The sequence below is a fragment of the Microtus ochrogaster genome, chromosome 26 (genome assembly GCF_000317375.1).
Source record: "Microtus ochrogaster isolate Prairie Vole_2 chromosome 26, MicOch1.0, whole genome shotgun sequence".
Taxonomy (NCBI): Eukaryota; Metazoa; Chordata; class Mammalia; order Rodentia; family Cricetidae; genus Microtus; species Microtus ochrogaster.
Genome location: NC_022025.1, coordinates 12505227 through 12531440, shown reverse-complemented (window position 1 = coordinate 12531440; position 26214 = coordinate 12505227). Strand labels below are relative to the sequence as shown.

General features: G+C 43.2%; 1 protein-coding gene across 4 annotated transcripts in view; it reads right to left on the bottom strand.

The window, feature by feature from the left end:
* Positions 1–26214, bottom strand: part of Magi2 (membrane associated guanylate kinase, WW and PDZ domain containing 2) — a 1267351-nt gene that overhangs the window by 269644 nt on the left and 971493 nt on the right. For 2 of the 4 annotated variants that reach the window (XM_026784667.1, XM_026784668.1), the window contains exons 8-10: positions 12893–13014; positions 12451–12579; positions 10671–10853 (exon numbers count right to left, since the gene is read on the bottom strand). In XM_026784667.1, coding sequence (XP_026640468.1) covers positions 10671–10853; positions 12451–12579; positions 12893–13014 — 434 coding nt within the window. The remainder of the gene's footprint in view (positions 1–10670; positions 10854–12450; positions 12580–12892; positions 13015–26214) is intronic. The other 2 variants (XM_026784669.1, XM_026784670.1) reach the window with 1 other exon arrangement.

The window sequence follows — 26214 nt, the reverse complement described above, 5'->3', positions numbered from 1 at the left end:
TTAAAAAAATATTTCTCCTGAGAGCCTTGGACTAACAAAAATCTCAGTAACAAGCATGGGAAACCTCCCTTTGAGATGCTGGTCAGGGAAGCCCAAGACACCCCCAAATAATAGAGGCTTTTGTCATTGTCTTTGGCTGCCTCTCAGAACCAGAAGGTAAGACCCTATTGCCGAAGATGCCACAAACTTCACACACAGGAACTGGAGGAATTGAGCTTGAACTCACCTGCAAGCCTCCTCCCTGAAGCTCAGCCCTCATGGTAGCTGAAGGTATTATGCAAATATCAAAGGAAGGACAAAAACTGTCCTATCCATTGTTAAAACACGGCAAGATATCCCCCACGGGTGCAGCAGAATATGGATCTCGGAAGAACCAGCCGCTGCCTAATTGGACTTGAAGCTCCCTTAATCGGAGGGGATTTCTGCCTAGAACTGTGAACCCAGTCAACCTGGTTCTGGTGAAACCATGGAGAGGAGAACTTATCACTGCTACATTCTTAAACCAGCATAATTGATAACTTCATTCTAAATACTTAGCATTGCGCCCACAGATAAACAGAGCATTTACCTCTCAACAAAGAACCCTTTTTCTCAGCAGATGAAGACCACAGAGATTCATAAGGGTTAAAATGGCCATGAGGTGTCATTCCCCAGCTGATCCATCTACAACATAACCTCATATGGCTGAACAGAAAGCTCAGGAGAGATAGCAGAAGGAGGGACAGAAAGGTTGTGAGAGCCAGGGGAGCAGTGCATCTGTAGCAAGACAGTGTCTTCTATGCATGATCAGGAAGCCATGAAATCTCAACAATACGGTTAACCCTAGACAAGACCTGAAGAATGGTAACACCAACTGAAATAACAGCATGAACGGGAGAAATTTTATAAGCCGCCCCCTACTCTGGTGAGGAGTTATAGGTAATAAATGATGAAAGAGAGAGAGAGAGAGAATATCATTCTTCTCAAGAAATAAGACCCTGTTAAGTTACCTAATCCCACGTTGTCTATGCACGTGAACAAAACTAAGTGTACTCAACAGGTTGGGCTGCCCTGTATTTATATATCATATGTTCTCTCTCTGTCTCTCTCTGTCTCTGTCTGTCTGTCTGTCTGTCTGTCTGTCTGTCTCTCTCTCTCTCTCTCCAATAAGTAAGCAGAGGTCATAACGTTGAGAGTGGGGGAGCATGGAGGAGTTGGAGGGGCAGAAATGACGCACTTACAAGACTCATACGTGAAATTCTCAAGCTATTAAAGAGCTGCATCAAGTTATTTTTATTGGATAAATAAAGCTAAAAGGAGAGTGACTTAAGTGTGTGGCACCTGTCACTAGCTCTGCAGAGGAGGGGGAGGGGAAATGGGAGACTGTGAGAGGAAACACGGGCTCCCACGGAGCTAAGAGGCAGTTTTCTCAGGAGAGTCTGAATAACCAGAACAACTTGTACTGGAAAGATCCCGAGTCGATGAAAATATGGCTCTACTTTCTTGCCCCCCTTTCCAATCAATAGTGAAGCTTATCTACTTCCCTCTGAGTCTGGGCTGACTGGAAACTCTCTGGTTAAGAGAATAAAGTAGACCCATGCCGTGCCAACTCTAGCCCTGAAGAGGCACGGCAGCTTTCCTCTGTCTGCTGGGTAACTCTTAGCTACTGGAGGATGCTCAAGCCAGCCTTCATTTGAGAGCATGTTGAACGAGATGCCTGGTTAGATCTCAGGTATTATCACCATTCCAGCAGAGTCATTAACATGGGGACAATCCACCTTGTATGACCCATCCCTGGGAGTGGGGAGTGGAGTTTCCACATGAAGACACTTGCGCATATCCTGAAGAGGAGATGGGAAGTAGATGGCGTGCAAGGCCTCTTGTTACAAGAAGGGTTTCAAGAATCATGGGCAGATAGTGGACTATTCCTCTATATCACTGAACTTGGCACAACTTGTAATGTAGCAACAGAAAATTAAAAGGCACTTTAGCAAACTAGGGAAAAAAAAACAATTTTGGTCATTCCATTTGATTCTGTCAATTGAAAAAAAATGAGAACATCACTGGACCATTTTACACATCCTGCGTGGAAACACATGTGGAGGTGATGATAAACACTGGCTGACCCAATAAAATCCCCATAAGAAGGAAGAAGGCAGTGATGGGAAGAGACCACCAAAGTGCATGTCTAGAACTCAAAAGGAGCCTGCAATGAGTCCAAGCACATCAGGAGGTGGTGAGAAAATAGGTTGCATAAGTCATTTAAAAAACTTTGTAGGCCTTCTCGTGGCTTATTGGAGGATATCTAAAGTCACTGGGTTTTTATTGAGTTTATTGGATATTGAAGCCATTGGGCCGTCATCGTTTGGATGATACCAGTACTGAATGGGCAGCAGTGAGGAGATGGGCAGCCACCCTTTACAAGGTGTGAGAGATCTCTTGTGAGTCGTTGCAAATGGGGCAGCTATGATTTCAGAAAATACAGCTGTGGGTGGAGGTTTCTTAAATGATATCAAAATTCCCAAAGAGTAAGAAATTGCTCACATTCAATGTCTCAGAATGTTTACATGTTTAATATGAACGATAAACATAAGGATTCTTTTTTTTTCCTTTAGGGAAAATGCCCATAGACTTAACATCAAAAGTTAGTCTTTGGGGACAAACTATTCATAAATGCTCCTTCAAAGAAATTCTGAACATAAAATACATGGAGATCAGGGAGGAGAGGCTGAAGATGCTGTAAACTGTGTAACATGTGAAGGTACTCAGAACACAGAGGGCACTGTATTTCAGATTCTAAGGCTGTATGTAGCTCAAGAGATGAAACACAGACACATTAACTATGTCCTCTTTAAGGAACATCTTAATATTAATAACCCACATCAATGAACGGAACCTGATAGGTTGACTGGAGCACTACATAGAAACGAACAAATGAACACACCCATTTGTTACTGTGTTATCTAGGCCTACTTTCTAGATGGCAAAGTTGAACTGTTAGGATTTACTATTTGACTTATCTGAGAAGGGTTTGCTAACTCTTGCTCCAGTGTTCTCTTGGTGGGTAGAAACATGTGAACAAGATAGAGTCTTGGTTGATCCGTAGAGGTCCCAAAAGGCTAGGGATTATAAAACACATGGCAAACATTTACAGAAGATTTGTTTTGCTGTATACCTGCATGCAGAGCCTCTACTGTGTATCTCAAGCCAGAGAGGAAGGGAATATCAGAGGAAAACAAAATAAAACCTCAGAAAGGCTGTGGAGATGAGCTGGCTGATCAAGCATGAGGACTTCCATTGGAGTCCCCAGAACCCATGTTAAGATGCAGAGCATGTTAGCACATGCCTACACTCCTGTGGGGACGCGAAGACAAGGAGGATCCCCTGGGCTTGTGGACATCTAGTCTCGCTGAAGTTGTGAAGTCTGGGTTCAGTGAGAGATGCTATCATCGGGCAATAGAAGATGCCTGATGTTGACTCTGACCTACATATGCATATAGACAAGCATGTGAAGACACACACACACACACACACACACACACACACACACACACCAGAAATCAGACTATAATTCCATATTCTGCTCCTTCCTTATAAGCCTATAGAAAATTCAGTCTTCAAAGTCAGATGCAAACGTAGGTCTCAAATAACATTCAGTAACTTCCATGTACACCACAAATGAACTCACAGATAAATGCATTAGGAGAAAACACATCATTAAAATAACTCAAAACAAAACCAATAATGTACCCATGAATAAGCCTAATAAGGAAGTGAGAGGCTTCCACAGTGAAAATCTCATGTTACTTAAGAAGGAAATCAAAGAAAACACTAGACACTAACTAGACAGTAGAAAGATTTGATTTCCCAAACTCTTTACCTGAAAGAATTAACATTGTGGAAAGTGATATATTATGCAGAATTCTGTTATTTTACTTTACAGAACTAGAAAAAAAAACAACCCAAGAATTTATATGGGACAAAAAAAAAAAACCAAAACAAACAACTCTATGGAGCAAGAACATGGCTGGATGTATTGCAATACCTCAAATTATACTACAGAGCTGGAGCGGTAAGGAAGTCTGGGGCTGGCATAACACCAGACCAGTAGACAAACCGAACAGAATAGAAAACCTGAAAATAAACCAACAAAGCTATGACACCTTTTGTTTTTCATTTTTGTAAACAAAAGTCACTTTTAAATAAGGACAACTGGCTTCATCGGGCACACGAGAGCTGTGCTCTAAAGAAATGACATAAATGGCAGGCAAATGGGGAGGACGGCACTGTGGCCTGCACATAGCGGAGGCAGAAGGAAAAGTTGTGGCCACTGCAGGACAAGGGAGGACAGGCAAGACATGCTTCTCTCTATCCAAATGGACCCTCTAGAACTGCTTGGGGGTAGGGGTGAGATGTCTGTATGCGTGCGTGCATGTAATCACGTAACATATCCTAGTTTGACATGCTGTGTATTTCCCAGTGCACATGCGTGAGAGGTCAAGGGTAAGACACTGTGTGTTTTCCTCTATTGCACTTCACGTTGCTGACGGGAGACAGGGTCTCTCGCTGCACTGAAGATTGCTCCTTGGGTTAGACTGCTTGGCCAGTGACGTCTTGGGATATGCGTGCTTCTGTCCCCTGTGAACTGTCCTGGGTGACAGTCCTGTGCATTCCTGTATGAGTGTTGGCCATCTAAGCTGAGGTTCCTTGCTTACAACAAACAGCCATACACATGGGATCATCGTTTCAGTCCTGAAAAGTGAGAAATTTTTTGTTTTGTTTTGTTTTGTTTTTTTGAGACAGGGTTTCTCTGTGGCTTTGGAGCCTGTCCTGGAACTAGCTCTTGTAGACCAGGCTGGCCTCGAACTCCCAGAGATCCACCTGCCTCTGCCTCCCGAGTGCTGGGATTAAAGGCATGCACCACCATTGCCCCGCGAAAGTGAGAAATTTTAAAGAAAGCTATTGCAACAAGGGAAAATCGCAACAGGACTCCTCTCCCAAGACAGGGTTTCCCTGTGTAGCCCTGGCTGTCCTGGAACTCACTCTGTAGACCAGGCGGTTTGAACTCACACAGTTCCCCTTGTCTCTGCCTTCTAAGTGCTGGGATTAAAGGTGTTTGCCATGGGAAGCTTTACAAAGGTGTGCGACAGAAGCTGTATTGATGTTGTGTCACTGAAGTCAGTGAACCAACTCGGACATACAAGAGAGTAGGAAAATCTAAAATCGGTAGCAAAAATGCTAAGGAAAATGTGTGATACTCCATGTGGTGTAAGAGAGAAAAAAGCAGCATCTTCTGCTCAGTGGACAGAAACAGGATTCATGTCTGAACTGTTAAGGGAATTGTTGCTGAGAAAGACCTCATGAGTCATGCAGACGAGGATAACTCAACACAAAACTGTAGAGCTACTTAAAATGAGAATTTTTCAAATCTTTTCAAAGTAACTCAATTTCAGGTTCTTAAACACAAATTTTGTAGATGGTAATGTTGTCTTGCAACACCAAAAGGCTGGACATGCCAGAAACTAATTAACTGCCTCTTGGGATATACGCCTGGAGGATGGGAAGAAGAGGTAAAAAAAAAAAAGATTTTGTTCACTATAAATATTTTCATGCTAGTTTTTTAGTTTGTGAACGTATTGCTTCGACAAAATTACAATTATGTAAATGTTCATTTTAAATCCCATTTCTTGGAATCTGGAATTAGCAGGTCTGTGGGCATAAGAATCTTCATTAAAAAAAAAAAAATTACCAAGCCGACCGTGTAGAGGTTTACTGCGGTAAACTGCTTGTTACCCAAGCATGAGACTAGTGTTCAAATTCCCACCACATGTGAAGAACCAAATGTAGCAGCATGATCCTCTGAGCCAGTGTTGGGAAATACAGACAAGAGGGGCCCTGGAGCTCCAAGGCTAGCTGGTCTAGAAGAATCAGTAAGAACGGGGTTCAGTGAGAGACCTTGTCTTGAAAAGAAAGAGGGGATGGAGCATGACAGAGGAAGGCGTTTTGATGTCCATCTTCTGAAACATGCAATGCACACATATGTGCAGACCACACACACACACACACACACACACACACACACACACACACACACACACACCTTACCAAGAATGGCAGAACTACCTGGGTACCCCTACTTTTGTAAACTCGGATACTGAGGTAGTGAGCAGCTAGTACTACTGATCTATTCGAATGAAGAAGTAAGTGCCTTGGGTTAAGCGTGCCGGCAGCTCCATCCTTCACGGTGCTTATTTGTGATCTGATTAATAAAGCAGACAACATGCAGAAAATGAATAAAAAGTAACATTGTGACTTCATAACCTCCCCCTGGTCTCTAGGAGAAGCTCATGGGTAGGCCAGTATTCTTCCTCCTCACACACTGGTAACCACCAGAACACTGATTCAACATCAGCCTGGGGGCGGCTGGGGGAGGGGAGGGAGACACAAACCATCAGGCAGCAAGAAAGCTATTCAACAGAAGATGGTAGCTAAACACCTTCCAGACTCTGTGGCCTCTGTGAGCTCTGTTGTATCAAATCTGATTTTAGAATGCTTTGAAGAGTATTCACTTAGGATGCAAAGATACAAAAATACTTACAAGGATATTACCAGGGCCTGTGATACCTGATTTCCAGGATGCATAGAACACTTAATAGTCAGTATTAGACAGTCCTTGGGCATCACAGTAACGTCTTTTGAGAAACCTTCTGGAGCATTACAGAACCACTGGGAACTGGCTCAGCTGTCCGAAAGCAGCCAGAGGGGTGCTACCCTGGCATTGGCCTGGGGGCGCTACCCTCGTGTTGGCCTGGGGGCGCTACCCTCACACTCGCCCCATCCTCTACTAGCTGGAAGTCAATACAAACTGAGAAAGAATTCCCTGTTCTCTTTTTCGCTGTGGAGCATAGCTCTACGGAAACATTTCATAAGGTTGATTTTGTTGTTTCTGACGCAAGGTACTGACATGTTTCCCTAAGCTGGAGGTAACCAAAAGCTAAAAGTGTTAATTTGCCTGTTTCTGTGTTTATTTCAGTACCAACTGAGACCAGTTATTTTAAACACCAGTTATTGTCTTCTAATCTCTATAATGTTTACTTTTGTTAGTTTTAAAGCGTATTTAATATGCAAAGTTATTTTTAAAAAAACAATTTATTCTCGAATATACCTGTTTATAACATGCCATGTAGAAGACCAACACTGGGTTTGATTTTGTTTTCGTGGTGAGTTATCTTACATAACATCATTGCCTAGGCTCTATTACAAGACAGGTATTCAAAATTCAAATGGCACTTCTTCATTAAACATCACCCATCCACCCATTCCTCCATCTATCCCTCATTCATGCATACAATCCATGCATCTCATCCAATACATCCATCCCATCAATCTATCCATTCTATCTATCCCATCCATCCATCCATCCCATCCATCCACCATCCATCCATCCATCCATCCATCCATCCATCCATCCATCCATCCATCCAGTGCTTACACCTGCTGCTGGAAACAGCACACCCACCTATCATACACAAAACCCTGGGTTCAGTTTCTCCGAACAAAGGAAACCAAAATGAGTGCCTGTTATTTACCCTGCAGTATGTTAGATCTGAACGGCGTCAGCTACAGAGTAAGGCTTGTGCTTAATTGGTTGAGAATTTATTCCAGAGTTTAGGTCAAGATATGTGCATGTTTATGATTTTTAGCACTTTAGGAAATATGACCGTCTATAGTTCTTTGGTGTATATTGTAAGCATAGTTAATCATTCCCATTTGTGACTCTGAACTTCACCACAAGTACACCCAAGTGGAAACCACTAACACACACCGAGGGCTTGCAAACCTCTCTCAGGTTTTCCTGATACTCTTGTGTGGGCCTGTCTTCCAACAGCTCTCCCCACTTGCCTGGCCAGCAAACATCTATTCATCTTTTAAAGCCCTCATCAAGTGTAGAGAGACCCCGCCTTGTGGGGCGGGACAGCCTCGGGCGAATGTTTTTACTAATTAATTGGGACGCGCGGACTGGAGCCCTTCCTGTTTCCGGTGTACGGTGGATCGCTGAACTCCGGGTGTGTGAGTGTGCTTTTATATTAAAATTGTCTTCTTGTACCCACTGGCCTGGATTAATTAAATTCGCCTTCAATCAAGGGAGGATTTCTCCTGCCAAAGTTGACACCTTCTTCCTCTGTACCATTTCATTACTTAGGCATGTATTTTTATTATTGCACTGGTATACACATCCATCAACATATCATTCATCGTCTCTGTTTGCACTGAAGATGTTGGGGGGATAGAAACATTTGCCTTTCAACTTTGCCTCCTCATTAATTAACAGAATGCTTGCCATGCACAGACCTTCACCAAATATTTGCTGAACCAAAGAGCAATTCTTCTTTATCATAATTTGTTCAATTTTATAGAAATACACTTACATGTGTTAAAATTTTCTTGTGACTAGATGTGAATATGGATTTCTGAATATTTAAAGAGCATTGTTTTGTTTAATTAAATTCTTTTCTAGTAAAACAAATCACTATGCCCCCTTTTTAAAATTTTTTGTTCTTTAGTTCCCCTCTCTGCTGATGAGGCAGTGCTATATCGCCGGTGGACCTAAAGCCCCTTCTAGCTGTAAGCTGCCTGGAAATGCATTTCTCTTATCATGTCTTTGTAGCCTTGGTATAATTCAATGTCCAGGAGTGGGAGGCTGGGGAGGTATCTGCTAAACACACCAAGAGCAGACTCAATAGGAGATTCTGAGCAGGCTTAGGGTCTTGGTTCTTTCCTCTCTATTAGGAGCTGATTTGGGGGTTTTCTTTGCTGTGGAATGAGTCTTAGCCCAGGTGTGGCAAATTAGAGAATTAAGGCGAGAAGGAAAAAAACTCATTGTATAAATGTTTTGTGTTTGGTTTTCTACTTTCTTTCCTAATTTTGAAACATGAATTCTGGGGTAGATCATAGAAAAGTAATTAGGTCCTTTACCTTGGCAAAATGGATCTATCAAATATTTTGCAGAAGTTCAAGAGCCTTGGGATGCTTTCTCTGTTAAAACAAGCTGAACCCCATAACTTGCGTTAGTCCTAACTGAGTATTGTAAGAGTATTTTCAGCTGTTGCAGTGTTTATGGGTTGGGAGCGTGGCAGGGGAGTGTGAGTGCCTTCTCTCTGGGTAAACTGTGGTGCTGGATGCCGATTCTTGTAGGAAATTATGTACACATGAGTTTTAAATCAATTGTGTTTTCAAAATGTGATGCGTTTTGAAGTTCAAAGATACTTTTTTAAAATACAGACACAGTGTATTCTATTACGTCACCCTTCTCTGTCAATGCTTCCCAGGTACGCACCATTTACCTTTCGACCTATAAAAAGAAAACCCCAGGCCATCAAGTCCAGCTTGAGCTCTCAGTGTGCTCTTGGATATTTGGCCATTCACTGCAGTGTGGGCCCCAGGGCTCACACCTGGTCTTTGAAGGTGGCGTGAAGGTCAAAGGTCAGTGTGGAGTCCCAGATTGTATCATACACGTTCGTCCCTGCTGGTCAGTAGTATTGAAATATATACTCACATAGGGATCTTGGGAAACGACAGGCATAAAGAAACTAGCAAATAGTGATAAAGCTTTGGCGACTTTAAACATGAGCAAATTCAAATGAAGACCTCAATTTTATGTCTTCTCTTCTCAGACAAATGCCTTTTGGACTCATGGCAACAATTCAGTTCATAAATATAGAAACGCATCCGTGGTAGAACTTGTCTAACTCAGTTCTCTAACTTGGGCCTATCACAGGCTCCATTCAGAAAGTTGAGGGCATTGATTGAATCAAGGTAAAAGGCAATGCAAAAATGGTGATGGGCTTTATCTCTTTGCAGGTATAATCACAATACTTTCAATACGACCTAAAGGGCTTTAAAAATAACACCACAAAAATATGGATAGGGTTTTATAAACAGATGATCAAATTTAATTTATTTTTTTCCCCATGTAAGGAAATTACTATTTGTAAATTATGAAACTCATTCTTGGGTCAGGTAAGCAAATCACAAGTCAGACTGTTAAATCAGACTGATCTTATTACTTTTTTTTTTTTAAAACTCTGGGAACTTTTCAAATTTTGTTTTCTCTGCTCTTAACAATCTGGGTCTTGATTTCCATGTGAAATTAATATCTGTTATAATTTAGATAGACATACAAGTAATTATATATGAAAACCAACTGATAGTGACTAGAAAAAAACACATTAAAACATTGTATAGGGACATATTAAAAGTAATGTTTTTTGTGATTTTCCTCTATAAGATGTGCATACACACTTAAATATCTGACCCCAACAATTCAGCATATGAATACTGGAGGATTAACACAGGCTTAAAAGTATCAGCGAATGAATATGAATTAGCAAAGTGTGAGATGCTGACCTCATCCCTAAGAAGGAGTGGACGATAACTCAGAAGAAGGCCGGCTCTAGCGTCTGCTGGACCAGGGAACAGAGGGACCAGTCTGAGAAGTGAGACAGAAATCGAATCTCCAGGTTGTTTACAGGTGACTTCTGCTCAAAATCTAAAGTAGGGAACCTATGACTTGACATTTTCCACACCAAAGTGACCTTTGCCTTTGGAATTAAGCCACAAAGCAATCTCCACGTCTTGTTTACAGAAAAAGAGTCGCTGCAGAGCCAATTCCCGGGCTCCAGGGAGCTTACCTGTCTCCATTTTCCCATCTTGCGCCGCGGGCCCATCTGGGATCACGCTTTTCACCTGGAGGAACTCGTCCGGCTCATCGCCACCAATGATAGTGAATCCAAAGCCCATGTTGCTCTTCTTGAGGGTGGTGCTGAGGAATGTCCCCTTCAGTTGGGACGCATCCCGGGTGAAGAGTGGCTTTTCTACATCGGCCAACACAAGTTAAAAAGGGAAAGGCATTTTTAAGACAAGTTATCAGAGAACAGTCAAGCACCCAGGAGCAATCCCTGCGAATGAGGGAGGCTGGCGTGGAGCATTGTGGCCACTTGGGGAGGAGCATCATCCTACAGATGCAGAGCCATCCCAAACATCCAGGAAGTCAGGCAAGGCTGTGGCTGGAGAGCGGCGGTTCAGGATGTGCTTCCTTGAAATCAACCCTCTAGAGGTTGAAAAGGGCGATCGACTGGCAAGACAGCCTTCAAATATCATGCGATTTACGACTCTCTCAACCGCCGAGCCATCTCTCCAGCCCCCGCCTCATAACTCTCTACTTCTGAGCGTTCTTAGAGAAGAGGGCAGCGTGAGAGGCTGCTCCGGTACAGAGCCTTCATCGCGTGGGGTAGAAAAGCAACCAGACTGGTTAAAAGACATTAAACATGTGCGGGTCACACCGACAGAGAAGCGGCCCACCTTGGGTGAACGCTCAAATTGCTTAGCGTGCCGACCTGGATGTGGGACTGAGTTAATTTTTGTTCCCACGGCTGTGCTGTGTGATGTCAGGAATTCAGTTACAGCTCTACTGACCAGAGAGTGTTTAGCACACTCTGAAGAGTGAGCAAAAAAAAAAGCAAGCCAGTGTTTCTAGAAGGTTGTGAATGTAAAGGTGACATTTTTTTTTTGGTAATATGTTGACATATTCCAATCGTATGCCCAAATGATCTGAACATTACGTGAACCCACTCAGTGAGTCTGGCCACTCATTTGTCATATGATGGAATTTTCCAGCTAAGAGTTCTAATAAATAGGGTTCCAAGCACATCTAACGCTTTAAAAGAACTGTCACACGAGGAAGCAGAATTAATTATTTCTTAAATTTCACTTGTGACAAGTATTTTACTTTGCCTGGCTAGCATAGTTGGTAGACCACAGGGTTTTAAGTATTTTATTCTAAATACTTTGTTGAGACAGGTTTGCTTTGTAATCCAAGGGGCCTTGGACTCTTGGTCCCCCTGCCTCAGCCTTTGTGCTAGGGTTACAAGGACCGGCATCACAAGTAGCTTTGGGGATAAGCATCTCATATCCTTTGTGAAGTTGGTATGATCTGATTCTCACAGTAGCCAAACTCTAAGTAGGAGCTCGGTCACGTTTTTCGCACGATAATCTCACTGTCACGTTTTTTGGTTTCAGAGGATGAGCTATCAAACAGTGAGTCGTTAGGATGAAATTTTAATTTATCTGTCCATTTACCTGCCACAGATTATCTTTATTAAACTTCTCTTTAAAATGCAATTTACAGAACCCCACATGTAATCATCTCTGCTTCTCTTCACCGAAGCGGGGCTTATATAGGCGGAGCTTAACTACTCCATGAGACCTTTACATTCGTTGCAGAGTGCTGCACGCACGTGGCGGGGAAGCATGTGACCCGGACCCCACTACCAGGCAGACGCCAGGCTCTCATGGTTTGTGTGTTTGTTTTAGTTTAGTAGAAGCACAGACGTGGAGGAAAAGGGTGCAGCCACTCATCCCGCGAGGTGGCTCCCCGGTGTAGCCAGGTCCGCAAGCGGCCCCGGGACATACCGAGTGGCCAGGGCGTCCCTCTGCGGTCCAGCAGATAGTAAGACAAGTCATTCACACTGCGGGACCTCTCCGGGCCAGTGCGGGGGAAGATGGATTTGGGCCTAGGTAATGTCGCTGGTGAGAGGCCTACTGTCACAAAGGAAAAGAAAGCCTCATTCCCATGCTGGGTTTTTCAGAGCCTCTCTGCAGTTTCTTGTCCCAATACCAATGTCTCATCAGGCAACAAGTAAAATTCCTTTAAGGGACTGCCCAGTGCTCTTAGCATAGTTTGCGGTAGCTAAAGGCTTTAGTTTAAAAATGGGGTGAGCATCCAGGTAAACCTGCTGGAACTGTCTAGAGAAGTCAAAGCAGGCATTTTTTATCAGGCCCTCCTACAGGAAGAACAAACAATCCCCCAAACAACATTTCCTCTTGCATCTCTGCGTGCTGCCAGATACAATACCTCGGAAACCTGGGGCCTGCAGGGGCTTTGTTCCAAGTTCTGGGTGGGGCATGTTATGTTGCTGTAGCTTCCTTTTTGCTTCCAGGACGGGGTTTTCAAACTGGGTTCTTCTATTTATGTGGCTGAAAGAGAAAATTTCCAATCAGGATCGCAGTGGGACAAAGTCATTTAGGAGAACGGACGCGTGACCCTACGGGGGAGCAGGAGGTTGAGGGACACCTTATCCGATTACCATCAAATGTCCCACCCAGCATGCACCAGGCTTCTGAGGGGGGCTGGCCTGTGCACAATACACAATTCTATGATAGTTGAGAACACTCGATGACCCTTATCAAATATGCTGTTCTATTTACCGCATGCGCGAGACAGCCAAAGGAACCAGCCGGGGCAAGCTTTCTGGCCTATTGTGTTCATGTGAGAAGCGTGTGGCACTTACAAATAAATGATCAATGAGACTGAATAGCTCCAAAAAGTGTGTCATCCGAGCTTTGTAGAGTCTCGGTGTCAGCAGGGTAAATGAGAGGTGAATTCACTGACAATGTAGCAGCAGCTAAGAGTAAAAACAATTCGTGCATTTAGCATGTGTGTGTGTGTGTGTGTGTGTGTGTGTGTGTGTTTGTGTGTGTGTGTGGAAGATGAGTGCAACTGTCCATACACAAGAGAACAACTGGCCGGCGTGGGGCTTGGTTTTCTCCCTCCATTATGTAGGTTCTGGGGATCACACACATGGTATAATATTTGCGGGTTAGTGCCTTCTCCTGCTGAGTCATCTCACTGGCCCACCGGGCATACTTTTAGCAGTGAGACCTGGATGGAAAGGCCAGGATTCGGGAGGAAAATTCTCACATTAGCGACAGAATGCCTATGTAGGATGCTTGCTGCCGAAAGCCTCTTCATGCTGAGATGGCAAACTAGTAGACAGACCTGGAGGGATGGGAAGCAACGGTAGCCCAGCTAATCCCAGGAAAATATGCGTGCTTATATCACAGGTTGTTTGAGGAGCGGAGAGCTGGCAGCAGCCTTGCTGACTAGTGGTGGCTGCACCTCTCCGTCTCCAGGGCGTAGACGGCTAAGAGGGGTTGCCATGAACAGTGATCTCTGGCTCTTAAGTGTTCTGAAAGCATGGTGCAAGAAGGGTTCTAAGAGGGGCTGACAGCTAACTGCATGTGGTTCCCATAATTAACGACGTAGGGACACAGATGCACGATTAATAAAAACTCAGAGAGAGACATTGGGGTTCAGCCTGGAGGCCCAAAGAGCAAAGCAGGCAACCACTGGCTCTTACCGCAACCTCAGGCGGAAAGTGGCGATCCTGCCTCCAGGAATCTGAGAATGAGACTGTGTCTGAGAGCTGTCTCCTTCTGTTTTATAATCTTCTCCAGGGCTGGGATTAAAGGCGTGCACAGCCCAGTTTCTATGGCAAACTACTGTGGCTTCTGGGGTTAAAAGGTGTGTGTCACCGCTGTCTGGTCTGTATGACTGGTGGGGCAGTTTGACTCTCTGACCCTCAGGCCAGCTTATTTACTAGAATACAAATGAACTAGCACTACAGTACACAGACAAGTCAGTGACTTATTCTAGACAGACCACATGCCCAGTCCAGTGAAGTTCTAGAATTTAGTCATCGTGTCTATTTCTGCAGAGGGTTTCTTATCTACATGCATTCTACATGCATGAAATGTGTGATTTCAAATTGGCAAGTACATTAGTTAACATGACATGCCTGTACACACATTCTCTCTTCTCCCCCCTCTCTCTCCCTCCCTCTTTTTCTCCGTCTCCCTCTCTCTGTTTTTCTCTCTTCCTCTCTCCCCCATCTCTCTGTCTCTCTCCTTCTCTACCTCTCTCGCGCGCTCATGCTCACTGTCTCTCTCTCTTCCCCCCTCTCCATCTCTCTCCCTCTCTCTTCTGTCTCTCTCTCTCCCCCTCTCCATCTCTCATCTCTCTCCCTCTCTCTTCTGTCTCTCTCTCTGACATACACACACACATACAAACTCCATCTACTTTACTTCCTAAGGCTACACATCAGAGAAGAGAGGAGCTAAAATAAACTCTCGACCACTCTTGTATCATGTATCAGATGTCTGGTGATGCGGTTGGTAAGAATGATGACCGCGTTGTATCTATTGCTTTCCTTGTGGGAGGGGTGGCAGACACTCTGACAATTTCAGCATCACTCAAGACCTGCATTCAGATCTAGCTCCTGCGTAGCGGAGTAACCTTTGGTAGCTTGTCAAACCTGAGTCTCAGTAAACTATTCTCCAAAATGGGCACAATATTGTTTACTCCAATGGTTGAGGGAGTGAAATGTAACCGCCAATAGCACATCGGCTTTCACATCGACATGTTCAGGGATTTCTAGCGGCTCTTACCATGCGCATCACCTTCACTGCCCTGTCAATGTTTTAATCTCTCCCATCACCGCCATCATGACAGTCTTTGTGGGGGACCTAGGAAACACGGGAATCTTGCTCCAATCTCATTCTATTTAAAGGAAAAGGCGCGGTTTTAGGAATGCTCTTTCTTAAAGATTCTTACTCTCTGCTCTGTGGGCTTCAAAAAACTGTTGGGAAAACTTCAAGCTGGAGTCACTGTGCATCAGGAAGGCTGGAGAGGGAGGCTCTTTCTCCTTTCTATCCTCAGGTAGCTTTGTCAGCCAAATCCTTCAAGGTTCCCTGACATGATATTGTAGCGTTATCTTTGGCTCTTTTACCCTGGGTGTCCTTTGCTTTGGACACACTTGGGGTAATTCTCATAGGCAATACCCCTTTCAAAGTCATCTTTTTTTTTTTTCAAGTAACATTTACTACATCCATAGTGCGATACTTGATCAAAGGATTCCTGTCGCACCTTGGGACAACTTCTAACCTTTCTTTGATCATCTGTATCTTTCTTACAGATTGAGCCTTAAATGCCCCGAAGGCTTGTGTGTCAAAACCTTGGATGGTCCTCAGCTTGGTGCTATAGGGAGTGGTGGAGACCTTCAAGAGGTCCTGGATCACTGGGGCATGCCCTCACAAGGAAGTGTGAAACAAAGGTTTTCCTCTCTTACTTCCTGGCCATGAGGAGAAGTGGCCTCCTCTGCCTCTCTCATCGTGATATACCAAGTCATCACAGGCTAGGCACAATGCAGACAGATGGTCAGAAAGAGCAGATTTTGAAACTCAAGGGGGAAAAAAAAAACCCTTTCTCTTGTAAGTCTTAGATGATTTGTTATAAAACAGTGAGCTGATTCAACGCTACCATTATCTATATAATGGGGATGTTAACATCGACTTCATGACTGCTATGTGGGTAAGAGATGTGTTTGCAGAGCGCAGACAGCTGGAAGAACCTAACATCTGTAAAGTGCCGCCTTGTGTTTTTGGAATGGTTGTTATTTACTACAGCTAATATTAATGATGATGCTGGCAGGGGCATTGTAAGACCTTTCCTATGTCCCCAGCCCTTTCCTAAGCCGGTCACAGAGGCCTTCCTAGACAGCATTATGCTTCTTCTGGGGGAATGTTTAGTTGAGTTCAAATGGATCCTTTATTACATCCTCAGCGAGAAGATTTGAGAGATTTCTAAAGAACAATAAGTAAACAACAATCCAGGTAAGATTATTTGAGTCTAGGTGAGAGATAAACAGAGAAGACTGGCATCACAGGGTCCTAGTTGTTTACTAGAGTTGCGCCGGAAATCAACGTTGAACTTTCAAACTGCTAACTTAACAAGAGAGAAGAAACAGCTACTCCCTTTAGAATATTTAAGACAAACCCATGTCCACAAGGACATGGATTATATCCTTAAGACTTCCTTTGATTTAGTTTTCTGAGCTTTTTTCTTCGAGTCTTTGGTGAGGAGGTTTCTGTGAAGCAGCATCATAGGGCCCTGAATGGTCCTAATATTTACAACAGTGAATGTCACGGTTCTACCAACCTCATTCTGGCGCTTTAATGGCGGATCATCACACTTCTGTGCTTTCCTACATGGTGAACGCTTACGTAAGACCCCACGTGGTATTTATTGCTGTGTCCTACACATTTAACACACCAAAAGGCACGTAACTATTTGTTGTTGTGGAATATTAGCTGAGGATGTGTTACCTTCTTTCATGCCGTGGAACATTAGTTTAATGATGTACAGACGCGTTGCGTTCTTTGCTGCTGCGTTTGTGTAACTCTGTGAAGCTGTGTTACTCTGCCTGTCTAAAACACCTGATGGGTCTAAGAAAGCGCGGAATGGCCAAGAGCGAGGCAGGAGAGAGAAAGAGGCGGTGCTGCTGGGGAGACAGGATAAGCAGGAGAAGAAAGAAGGAAGAGGTGGAGTGAGGAAAGGAAGGAAAAGAGAGGAGGGCGCCAGGGGCCAGCCGCCCAGCCGCGCAACCAGGCAGGGAGTAAGAAGGGACAAAACGCAGAATAAAGAACAAAGTAAGGTAAAATGTAGAATAGAGCAAAGTAAGATAAAAAGCCAAGTTAGGAAAACTGGCTAGAACAAGGCAATCTAACACTGGGCACTCACAAGTAAGACTAAGTCTCTGCGTATTTGTTTGGGAGCTAGGTGGTGGGCCCCAAGAGTAAAAACAAAGAGGTGGAAACTAAAGTTTCTTAAACAACTATATGGTAAAAATGTTAATGGTTTTCAAATACATGCCAGAGACTTAAAAGCCAAAATCCCCCAACCACCAAGATGTATCTTTGAAATCAACTGAAGTATTGAGTCTTCCATAGCCTACCTGTTCTCTGTCCGTTTTCCTAGGTCATCACACCCCTAATTTTATCCTCATTAGAGTCATTTTAACTTTGGTGGACATTCATTTTTTCATCTTGAATGTAGTGGACAATTGAGAACTGGATCTTTGAGTCAACATGAAAGAGGGAATCATGACTTTCAGTTGCATTTGAAATAGACACATTCAATATCTCGTTATGGCTGAGGTAGTGGCAATGATTATTGTCTCAAGGCCTGTGATAGGCAGTGTCCAGAAAAGATTTCTTGAATAAATGCTTAGAAGGAGTCAGATATTATGAAAGCTGATGGATACTCATGTTTTCCCATTTCACTCCTCCACCAAGTACATATTGGGACAGTTGAACTGGATGTGAAAGGTAGCGCTGGTTTATAGGACACAGTTACCTTTCATTAGAGTAAATACCCATGTGATCCTTTAGGGCTGAGAAACTTTCCAGACATGGAAATTCTATGGGGAAAAAACTTACATTTTTTGTAGTAAAATATTTGGCTCAGAGGAATTTCTAACTTGGAGAGCTGCTTGGTATCATGATAGACATGCTCACATGGGTGAGCCCCACACTGGAAGAGGCTTTGGGGGCTCCAGGGAGACAGCCACTCTTCCTCCAGCCCACAAGGGCTCCTTTGGCTTCTGCTTCTCTGAAAGTTTGTCCCTTTGAAGTCCTCTGGAGGTACATAGAAAAGTATACATTTCCTGGAATCTTAGTGTTCCCATGACTTTCTCTGGCTCCTCCCAAGAGTCCCTACTTATTTGTCATTGCCTCTTTTGACTTGAGTACCAAGATGCCACTCTACTGGTAGCAAAACAGACACTGCATCTCTTGGTCTACATACACACTATTCATTTTTATGAAGAGTTTTAAGAAGAATTCGTAATGTTTTCAATGCCATTAGGTCTCGATAAAAAGAATAAAAATGACTGTGAAAATGGATAAGTATTACACAATGCTTTGAAAGCTAAGGGAGAATAATAGCCCCAGAGGGCCCTTCTGGGTCAGCTCTCCTCCAAGAAGGGAGGCCAGTAGAATTAAGAGTTTTGTCTTGGGGCTGGGGAGAGAGGTTACTGGTTAAGAGCACTTGCTACCTTTAAAGAGGACCTAGTTAGGCTACTAACAACCACCCACACTGGGTGATTCAACCATTTACGACTCATGTTGATCTGACACCCTCTTTTGGACTCCTCAGGTGTCTACACATTTGGAGCGTTCACACACTCTCAAACACACACACACACACACACACACACACACACACACACACACACACCCCAAATAAATCTTCATAAACAACAGCAGAAAGAGTTTTGTCTTTGCAGTCTGGCTGATGACATTCACTTCTGTCTCTGTCGCTTTTGTGGTGCGTGACCTTAGGGACATCGTTTATGCATTTTGTAACTCAGAATTTTCCATATGTAAATCTGGCATTGACATAACATCAGACTTTGGAATTGTTGTACAGTGCCCAGCTAGAAGTACTTCCAAAATGCCAGTTAGCGAAATCCATCAAATACTGATTTTTAAAATCTCTTTGCTAGATACTATGTTAGAGACTGCAGGCAGGGACAATGATCTATAAAATAGGTTTGATGTATAATAAAACCATATCTTATAGTGCTTTAAAAAGCTAAAATTTAAAAGTACAAGATTGAAGCTTAATGTTTTCAATACATTATTTCAAAATATGAGCTTTGGGTGGATAGAGAAGTTAATACATGTTACTTTGAACTATTTACCACAATAATTGAATACTGCCTTTCAAATGGTTTCTCCACAATTCTACAGAGAAGTAATAATTTCATTCCTGCAAATGTCTGTTTATTATTTCCCACCGCACCTGGGGAATATGAGTGCGTTTTGTGAATGTAATTGGGAAGCCGGAGTCATTCATATTTTCCTTTCTTCTCTCCCTGTTCGTGACGGGGGCTGCTTTAGGACTTTGCCACCGCGTGGGAGGTAGAATCATTGCTGAACAGGTATCCATGTATTTGTGTTGAAAATTACCATGGAGTTTGTTTTTGCTTGGTTTGGTATTGGTTTTTCAAGACAAGCATTTTTCAGTGTAGCATTGGATGTCCTGGAAGTCTCTCTGTGACCATGCTGGCCACAACCTCACAGAGATCCACCTGCTTCTGCCTCCGGAGTACTGGGATCAAAGGTGTGCACCACCACTGCCTGGCTTTATATTTTGTGGGTGTTGAGCACTTATGCCACAACACACATGTAGAGATCAGAGGAGGGTTTGTGGGAGGTAGTTATCTTTTTCCGCGTTTGGGTTTTAGGCATCAAGCTCCTGTTGTCAGGCTTGGTAAGGTGGTCACTATTCAAGTGTGACTGCAAGTGAGTGGCGGCAGGCGAAGTCCCATCAGCCTTGACCTGCTGAGCCATCCATTTTCTCATTTCTGAGAGCAAAGAGCACGGGGCCTAAGGCTTCACTGAAGAGTGTGCGGTGAAGATGCACAGTAGTCTGCCTGCTCCTGAGAAGGTCCCTCATGCTCCCAGACTCCAAGCGCCTCTCCTGCACATACCCCACTCTCTTCACAGGGCTGTTTTGAGAGGGAAATTAGATTAAAAAAACATGAGCATGTTTAAAGATGAAGCAGAGTACAAATGGAAGCTAATGTAATGTTTGGATTATCTAGGATCTGGGAATCAAGTGTGAAACCAGGACAGTCAGTTTCTTAATCCCCGTCTCAAATTGCAGTGTGACTCCCGCCAGCTTGATGGCTTGCCTTTACTTTTTAGTTTTTCTGTAAAATAGAAATAATAGCATCTGTCATAAAGCGTTAGGGTGCTGGTTAAATGAGTTTTAGAAATCACCTAATGCATACCATGTGCTTAATAGTGGTAACTACTCAGAGGGAATGGTGATGCAGGCTTATAATTCCAGCATTTTGAAGGCAGAAACAGGGAGTCATAAACTGAAGACCAGTATAGACTGTATGTCTCAGCAATCACCATCACCGTCACCACCACCACCACCACCACTATCACCATAACAACCATCACCACTACCACCACCATCACCATAAGAACCATCACCACCAACACCACCATCTTCACCATCACCACCATCACCATCATTATCATCACCACCGTCACCACCACCGCCACTGTCACCATAACAACCATCACCACTACCACCAACACCACCATCTTCACCATCACCACCATCATCACCATCATTATCATCACCACCGTCACCACCACCGCCACTATCACCATAACAACCATCACCACTACCACCACCATCACCATAAGAACCATCACCACCACCACCATCTTCACCATCACCACCATCATCACCATTACCATCATCACCACCACCATCATTACCATTACCATCATCATCACCACCATCATCATAATCACCACCACCACCATCATCATCACCATCACCATAATCACCATCATCATCATCACTATCACCACCACCACCACCATCATCACCACCATCAACATAATCATCATCATCACCACCACCATCATCATCACCACCATCACCACCACCACCACCATCATCATCATCACCACTAATAGCTGCTAAGTCAAGAGGACCTCCTTGGAGATTACATACGAAGTCAATGCATTGAACTACGTTCCTAGCAGTACGACAGAAAACAAGATGGGTGATCCCTCCTATCTTCTTACCTGTCACTCTCTGTAAAAATAAGGGAGCTTGTTAACCTCTATAACTAAGGCATCTGCATTATAGTAAAGTCAGTAGCTAATATATTAATAAGCATTTAAAAATAATAATGGTGAGTTTATGAGTTTTTCTTTTTATGGCAGTGGACAATACAAGCAGGACCTCACAGATCCAAGGCAAATGCCCTAGCACTGAGTGACAACCATGCCCTTTCTTTATATTTTGAGACAGGGTCTCACTAAGTTGTCCAGACTGGCTATAAACTCGCTTTGATGCTCAGATACAACCTCAAACTTCCCATCCTCTTGCTTCAGACTCCTGAGTAGTTGGGTTGGGGCTATGGGCCAAACTGATGAGTTTCTTCTAGACTAAGTTTATGTAAAATCACTAAACAACATGCTTACCCAGAAAACGGTGTTTCTGTCACCTTAGGTTACTCAGGCCCAGCCACGAAACACAGTTGTGTTTGTGACAGATCTTGAACTCACTTTCCTTAGGTTGAAAGTAAAAATGAAATTTGATGGAAAATTTCTTGGGGATTCATGCTTTTTTTTTTGTTATAGCAAGGGCTCAATCTGTCCTAAAATCATTTCATCTAGTTAAAGGTGAAAATCTGTTAATCAGTATGAAAGAGTAGCACTTAACAATGTTGCTTTAACTCTTAAAAATGGAAAGACACTCCCCTCTAATATATCCGTGCTAACAGTGTATAAGGTTTTCTTCTTGAGGCTGGGGAGTTGGCTCAGCACTTAAAAGGACCAGGACCCATATAGCCTCCACAAAAGTCTGGAACCCCAGTTCTAGGGTATCTGTCTCCCTCTTCGGGAATTCATGGGTTCTGTGTGCATGTTGTATATAGACTTACATGCAGGCAAAATATTTACACAAATAAAAATAAAACAATAAATCTTAAAAGTATTCTTCTTACCCTAAATTTTGTCTATAAATGTATCTTTTATCTATCTTCCTTTTAAGTAATAATTTTAGCAGTCTTATGTCTCTGTATACTCTGTATATCAAGTCCATTTTTGCTCTTCTCCACAGTCTATTGTAACAAATCACCATTTAGGGAAGTGGTCTTTCCATAAACTATCATTTAAACACTAGCATAAAATATTGGTGATATAGGTTGCCATCTAGATAAACAAAAGTAGAACTTGAATTCAAATACTTCAAAAGTTTTTAAGCATGTTTTCATCTACAGCTATAATGAGAAAATAATAAGGCTTAATACAGGAAAATGGCCAAGTTTATCCATGCTAACACAAGAGGCAGAGAATCTTCCTTGAACTGCAGGAGATCATAGTAATAAACCAATCTAAACCATTCGTTTACCAGACCAGGGTCAGAGAGATCAGTGAAACTTGGTGCCGAGCCATGTATTCAAATGTCAGAAACACAGGGCTGTAACCTAAACTGACATCATAATCCAGGACACAGAAAAGGGGTTTTGAAAAACATCTCCGAATTAATGGAAACATGAATCACATCTTTCATGTGGGCTGGCATGGTGTTACGGTCTGTCTTGCTAGTGGCCATCGCCTGTCTTATTCAAGTATAGAGCCTCTTAAAAATGACATCAGTTTCTGCTTCTTCAGTTTATCCAGGTTCTCTCTGACCTCTAATATGTGCTAAATGTGGTTCCTCTTCTAGAGCTATGGAAGATCAAGAGGACCAAACACCCAAAAGCCACTTTAATTCGAGAAAGAATTCTGTTCTTTCAGTATGCAAGTCTCCAACACCACACGATCTCGGGAACTTCAGGAAAATTTTGACTCTATGCAACTTTCACTTCATCTGCGAACTACAGAACTGATTTTCAGACTGAGAAATGATTCTGAAGTCTGCCATGACAGAATGTTAGCAAGAGATAATCTGTTGCTCCTGCACGGAATGCAGCTCAGTCAGTCTGGAGAGGATTTGTAAGGTGGAAGAGCTGCTCACGAATAGAACCATGACCTGCTTATCACACTGCATGGGCAAGAGGCAAAGCGAGCGAGCCCAAGAAAGATGCTGGCATCGCGCTCTGAGTTACCTCAGCAGCCAGCTCTCTGGAGGTGGGTCCCTCGTCCTGCAGGAGGGACAGCAAGACCCTATAGGTTCATAGGTCCTCTCTGTGCAGAAATGCCACTTTCCACACAGTTCATACCCAGCTAGGAAAGTTGTCTGCAATTCGCTTAAGCAACAACCCTCACCCCTGCATCTCCACAATTCTCTCTGTCTTTCTTCACAATAGAGTAGGAGGGAGCATGCTGAGCACAGCACAGTGTGCTGTCTCTTGCTACCCCTGGTATATCTAACCCCTGTCTCTGGTCCGATGATGATTGGGGTCGGTGTACCTCATACAGCTGCTTCTGCAGGAGTTTTCCCTGCCTGCTGGCTACCACCCAGGGTCACTGTATAACTATTACAATATTTGCCTGTGTTCACCTGCAGAAAGAACTTTATTTAATTTAATAAAAAAATGCTTAAACTCAAGCAATCAGCAATGTGGCTATGCATACTCTTCTTTGACAAGTAACATGTGGTGCTCAACCCCAAATGATGCAGCTTGACACACTACTCAACTTGAAGCTCAGGAAAACCCCCAGAAAAAGATGCAGAGAAGTCCTAAGAACCCAACCAGGATGCCTGCTGAGATAGTCTTCTATCTATTCCATGTCTGTGAAAGGGGAGCCCCAACCATGGAATCACAACAGTATGGCTGCATAAGTAACACCTGAATAATGACACCACCGGCTGACACATCAGCATGAGTGGGGAGAATTTCCCAAGGCCCCATTCCTGGATGAAGAGCTACAGCTGTTCATGGCTGCTCAAAGGGAAAACTGGCTTTCTCCAGAGAACTCCCTGACAGGTCCCATCCCAGGCAGTCAGCTTTAAATGCACATACAGATGAGCAACACTGAATAGATAGTTGTATATTACTACAATATGCATTAACACAATAACAGTAGATATCCCATATGACTAAATATACATACATACATACATACATACATACATACATATATGCAAAAATAATAATTAAAAAAGAGGGAGGGAAAGGCCATAGGAGGGGTTGGAGGAGAAGGGTTGGTATGGAAATGATGTAAATAACTATGTTTGAAATTCCCCCCAAAAAACCCTCAAAATAGTCTCAGAGAAAAACTGATGTAGCAATATTTCCTTTTCTTTTGCTATTGAGGTGACATCAATTAAAACTATGAAAGTTATTTGTGGAAAAAAAAATTTATGTTCCTCACTAAGCTATGGACAGCTCTCTCAGAAGGCGTGAATCTTTGCCTTCTTCAGGGTGAAGGAACTGGTCCACAAAACCATAAAATCCACATGGGACAAGCAGGGAGAGCAAAAAGGAAAGTCCTTAGTACAGAAGGAAGGAAAGGAGGGAGGAAGGGAAGAGAGGAAGAAGGAAGGAGAAGCACCTAATTATAGAATGGGTATGTTTTCACACGTAAACACCGTGACTTTCTAGGATATACCCACAGAAAGCATATGTAATCATGTCTCTTCTGGTAGTTTTCACACGTAGACACCGTGACTTTCTAGGATATACCCACAGAAAGCATATGTAATCATTTCTCTTCTGGTAGTACCTCTTGTCGAACTCCGAAGCTTTTTGCTCCAGGGTCATTCACTAACTACAAGAAAACACTTTGTCAGGTACAGAATTTGGACAACATCTAAAGCAGCTGTTGTACTGGGGCCCGTCTTGTTCTACGTGGCTTAGCCCAGTCTTACTGGCTATATGCCCTCGGAGACCTCAGAGATTGGGTTCCTCATTCGTAAACGTGGTGATTGGCACCTGGCTAAGGAAGGTGGAGGCATGCTGAACACTAAGCTGCTGTTTTACAGAGGCTGTGTCTTGTATTATCACCACTGACGCCCAGCTACTTAAGATGATGTACGTGCTAGGTAATTACACACTCTAATTTCCCTGTGTACGTCACTGGAACCTGCAGCCTTACCCTCTTGCAGTCCTTCCTCATCAGTATTGTGTGACTTAAGGAATTTCCACCAATGCTAAAGAAATGCTATTGTTATTTGTGCCTTTCCGGCCATGACAGTAAGTTACTTGTTTCTTTACAAATGAAAATTTCCCATAAAACTGTTCACTTTGTGTGTTATAGTGTAATCATGAAGTTACTGGAAAATCGAGTGTTACCAAAGAAGAACACACACACACACACACACACACACACACACACACTTATTCTTAGTAATATAAGCTAAACTAAAAACAGCATTTTGGACACTTATGACAAATTGTGCTACATGCTAACTCTGGAAGGAAAATGCCTAGTGTTTTAGCCTTGTAAGAGCATCTGTACATTGGTTTCTTGTTCTATGAAGTGGGATAATGACCCAGATCTCAGGGCAGAAGGAAATCAGATTGGTCACCTACAAAGACTGAGTGCTTATGGCATGCGTGATAAACGCTTCTCCCTCCCCACTGCCCGTTCTCTATTCTTTTTCTTCAGCCTTCCTCCTTTGCTACAGTCTGTCTCCCCAAGATCTCACATGCCAAGTAACTAACTGTGCAGCACATACGTGTGAGAAACAGTAACCGAGAGGTCCAGAAACTGGTCACACAATTCAAAGTACACTTGAGATGCTGAGGCCTTTTCTCAGCATCACGTCTGATCTGCATCTTCAGTTACATTCATTTATCCATTGGGGAAAACATTTATTTCTTGAATATGTATTTAAAAGCATCAAAGGTATTCTTGATATTTAAGAGGTGAATAAAACTAAAACAGTACAGTCTAGTATCCAGTTAGAAACTGAAACAAAACGTCCAGTATCCAGACAATTAGAACCTGAAACAGTAACAGCCGGTATCCAGACAATTAGAAACTGAAACAGTAACAGCCAGTATCCAGACAATTAGAACCTGAAACAGTAACAGCCAGTATCCAGACAATTAGAACCTGAAACAGTAA